General features: G+C 31.5%; 1 protein-coding gene across 1 annotated transcript in view; it reads left to right on the forward strand.

Annotated features, from left to right (window-relative positions):
* Positions 1-3,386, forward strand: part of URI1 (URI1, prefoldin-like chaperone) — a 112,479-nt gene that overhangs the window by 89,091 nt on the left and 20,002 nt on the right. Inside the window, exons 6-8 of the mRNA XM_006887868.1 lie at positions 57-114; positions 1,777-1,942; positions 3,244-3,310. Coding sequence (XP_006887930.1) covers positions 57-114; positions 1,777-1,942; positions 3,244-3,310 — 291 coding nt within the window. The remainder of the gene's footprint in view (positions 1-56; positions 115-1,776; positions 1,943-3,243; positions 3,311-3,386) is intronic.

The raw sequence follows: 3,386 nt of genomic DNA on the forward strand, positions 1-3,386 counted from the left end.
TGACATATTGGGGAGTAAGATTGTTGATGTAGTGTTTTTGCTTTGTTTTGCTCTAGGCTACAGGTGATATTGTTGACATAAGAGAAGAAGTTAAAAGTGACTCTGAATTTAAAGGTAAGCAATACCTTATGTGTATTGGTTTAGACATTAATAGTCAGCTGATTTATGATGTGATGCTTTTTAAATTAATGTGATACTGTAGAATGTGATGCTTTAAAACAGTTTCTACAGTGTAAACATTTATTCCATGGATGGACTTATTAAAAAATGGATCAGTAACTTTTTGATGAGAAGTTGATACTGGAATGATCTCTTTAAATGGAGTTGCACCCTTTTTCAAAGCCCTTGAGCGATCCAACTCTCTCAGACTCATGGATCTACTCCTAATTGATCTTTGACTTTGATTTTTTAAAAATAATGTTTTTACTTCTTTAAAACAGTTTTAGGTGCTGTGTTCAGGTGCATGAATGAATGTAGTCTAAGCATATTTTCACCATTCCATTTATAGTGCCTATGGTAGCTATCACTAACTACATAAGTTTCTAGATTCATCCATAGATTTCTTTTGCTAAATATGTGGTATGTATTTACATTTATTTCTGTAAAGATAATGCTTCATTCCCCCATTGTAAATTGTTAGAGTCGAGAGGTGGAAACTTTCCTAATAGAAAATAATTATTCTTTTATATTTTATTTTCTGAAGTTCATATTTTGGTAATTAGCTCTTAAAAGAACTTTATTAGTTCAAAGTAGTGGTACTTAGAGAACCCATGTTCTGGCCATAATATCACAAGTGCTGGAAAGGGAAATAGAAGGTAGAATAAAAGAGAAAATATTAAAAATAAAGTACAAAAAGGCAAGTTATGGGACCTTTTTTTTTGTAGTAACCAATGAATGAGTTCTGTTTGCTAAAGATTTGTAAGGTATAACTTGTTTAATATTGTTTCATCAATAACAATAAGATATGAAGCATTTTAATTTAGAAAATAAATTTGAAAATATAGATTTGATCTATTTGAACCATATCTGATAATAGGCAGCATTTTAGAGTTTCCTTTTGCTTCCTTGAAAGGTTTTGTTTGCTTTATTTTTTTAAAAAGAAAAAAAAAATCTGTTTTTAAAATGAAAAGCAGAGAGGTTTATATTCAGATTTGATCCTTCTCTTACCCTCTCATGAGAGTTCTAAATAAAACAGAGCAATTTAAAAAGTAGAAATATTCATAGGCAAATTGTAATAGAATGTCCCAGAGATTGGCCTCTTTATAGTTTTCTCCCAAGGTATCGATGCCTGGCAATGCCTTAGTTGAAGGTGTTCTGTGACAAGGCTTTTGCTTGTTACTTTAGAACTAAAATCCCTTGGGTTAGGGTGGAAAATGGGTGTTACTGATGTTGAATTTTATCTTATAACCAGGATACATTGTTACTTTCTCTGCTTGTGCAGGTTTTAAGCTCTAGGATAATGCTTCACAGTATTTAATGTGCTTGTGACTCTTTTAGGGCTCTTGGTAAAATCCAGAATTTTATTTATTGGGTATGGGGAGACCTTAGAGTCTGTACCCTTAAATAAATGTTCCAGGGTAGCACAAGCCATGCTATTGGTCTGTGGACCACACTTTGCGTAGTCAAGTTCTAAGAGATAGTCACCCTTGGAGTTTTCCTCTCTGATTTAAAAATTAGACCTCTGCCTCTCCACTATAAAAACATCAAAAAAGTCTTAGCATTAATTCTAGGTTTGTCCATCAATTCTCTTTTTTTCCTTCTTCTTTTTCTAAATAGTAAAACATCGAATTGCTCATAAACCTCACTCCAAACCAAAACCAGATCTTTTTGAAGCAGATTTTGCAAATGATGTAAAATCCCAGGATTTTTTTGCGGATCAGGAACTGTGGGCTCGACTTGAAGAACTGGAGAGACAAGAATTATCACTGGGAGAACTTGATAGGTAACTAGTAGCAAATGATTGTTCCAATACAGTGCTTTTCTTAGGACATACTTTTCTCATTAAGAAAATAAGCTTTAAAATACATACACATGTATATATTTAAAATAAATATCTTTCATTGGTGTAGAGTTTGAACTAACTCATAGGTTACCCCCCATTGGGTTTTCAAGGCTGTAAATCACATAGAAGGAGATTTTCATTTTTCTCTGCAGAGCTTCTGGTGAACATGAACCATGGCTGCCTATGGAAATAAAAGTTTATCTATTGATAATAAAATGTCCTTAATCCTTAATCCTGCTATCCTAAGATAAACATTATTTTCTTTTGGGACTCTGTATTCATGCCCTTGGCCATGTATGTGTGTATCCATAAAGACTTAAAATTATTTTTTATTAAAATGCCAGTTACATTTTCTACAGTAAAATACTAAGAATAAAATGTAGTTGGTATTAATAACTACATATATTTTGTATATTAAATTTTAGTATAGTTTTTAAATTAAGTTGTTTTATGCAACACTCTAATATTGTGCTACTTTGAATTTGTTGAAAAGAGAACTTTGTATTATTCTGCAGTGTTTAAGGTTGCTGTGAATTGGAGTTGACTTAGTGGCACCTAAAAACAGCACAGCAGCGTAAAATATTCTTATGTAAACTTTATTGTTTACTGAACAAGTGATTTGTAATTTATATATCTCATAGTTATAGGCTTTAGAAACTTTACCACCCTGCTGTTTGAAATACACATTAGCAGTCACTTAGAATTGTCAGAGTGCTAAGTGAAGTCTTTTACTACAGAAGTGTCTGTTAGTTCATTTCAGTGATGTGCCACATGCCATAATTAGCTTCTGTGAAAACTAGGACACAAAAGATAGTGTTCCTATCCCTTCCCCATTAAATACTTAGGCCTTTCTGATTAAATGATATTATTTCATCTTTTTAAACAAGTTTGACTCTTGTGATTTTCTTAGTTGAAATTCTTTCTGATTTTGTGTGATGTTATTTTTGTTCTCTTGCATTTTAGTTTTTGTTATTTTTTGTCTAACAAAGGATCTTCAGTCCTTTGTAGAATAAAGCTTTATAAATGTATATATGTCTTTAATTTAAAATATACTCATGTGCATATGTATAAATACTATATTTGAAAAACCTAGAATAATATTGTTTTAAATATTCTAAGTACAAAAAGAGGTAGCAAAAATGTGTACACATACTGGCTTTAATTTCTGGCCTTTAAGTAGAAATAACTATTCTCTGAGAATGTCCTAGAAATTCCTTTCTGTATTATTTGTATGTTTATAGCCAAAATCTTGCTTGCTCTCCTCATCTTCTGCCTCTACTTGTATTTGAACAGCTTACTTACTCAATTGTACAACAATTATATTCTTTCTTTCTTTGTTAGGAATTTCTTTGACAGCACTTTCTGTTCTTTTAACCCAGAATTC

Source organism: Elephantulus edwardii, unplaced genomic scaffold (genome assembly GCF_000299155.1).
Source record: "Elephantulus edwardii isolate Elephantulus edwardi_28Jun2011 unplaced genomic scaffold, EleEdw1.0 scaffold00062, whole genome shotgun sequence".
Classification (NCBI taxonomy): Eukaryota; Metazoa; Chordata; class Mammalia; order Macroscelidea; family Macroscelididae; genus Elephantulus; species Elephantulus edwardii.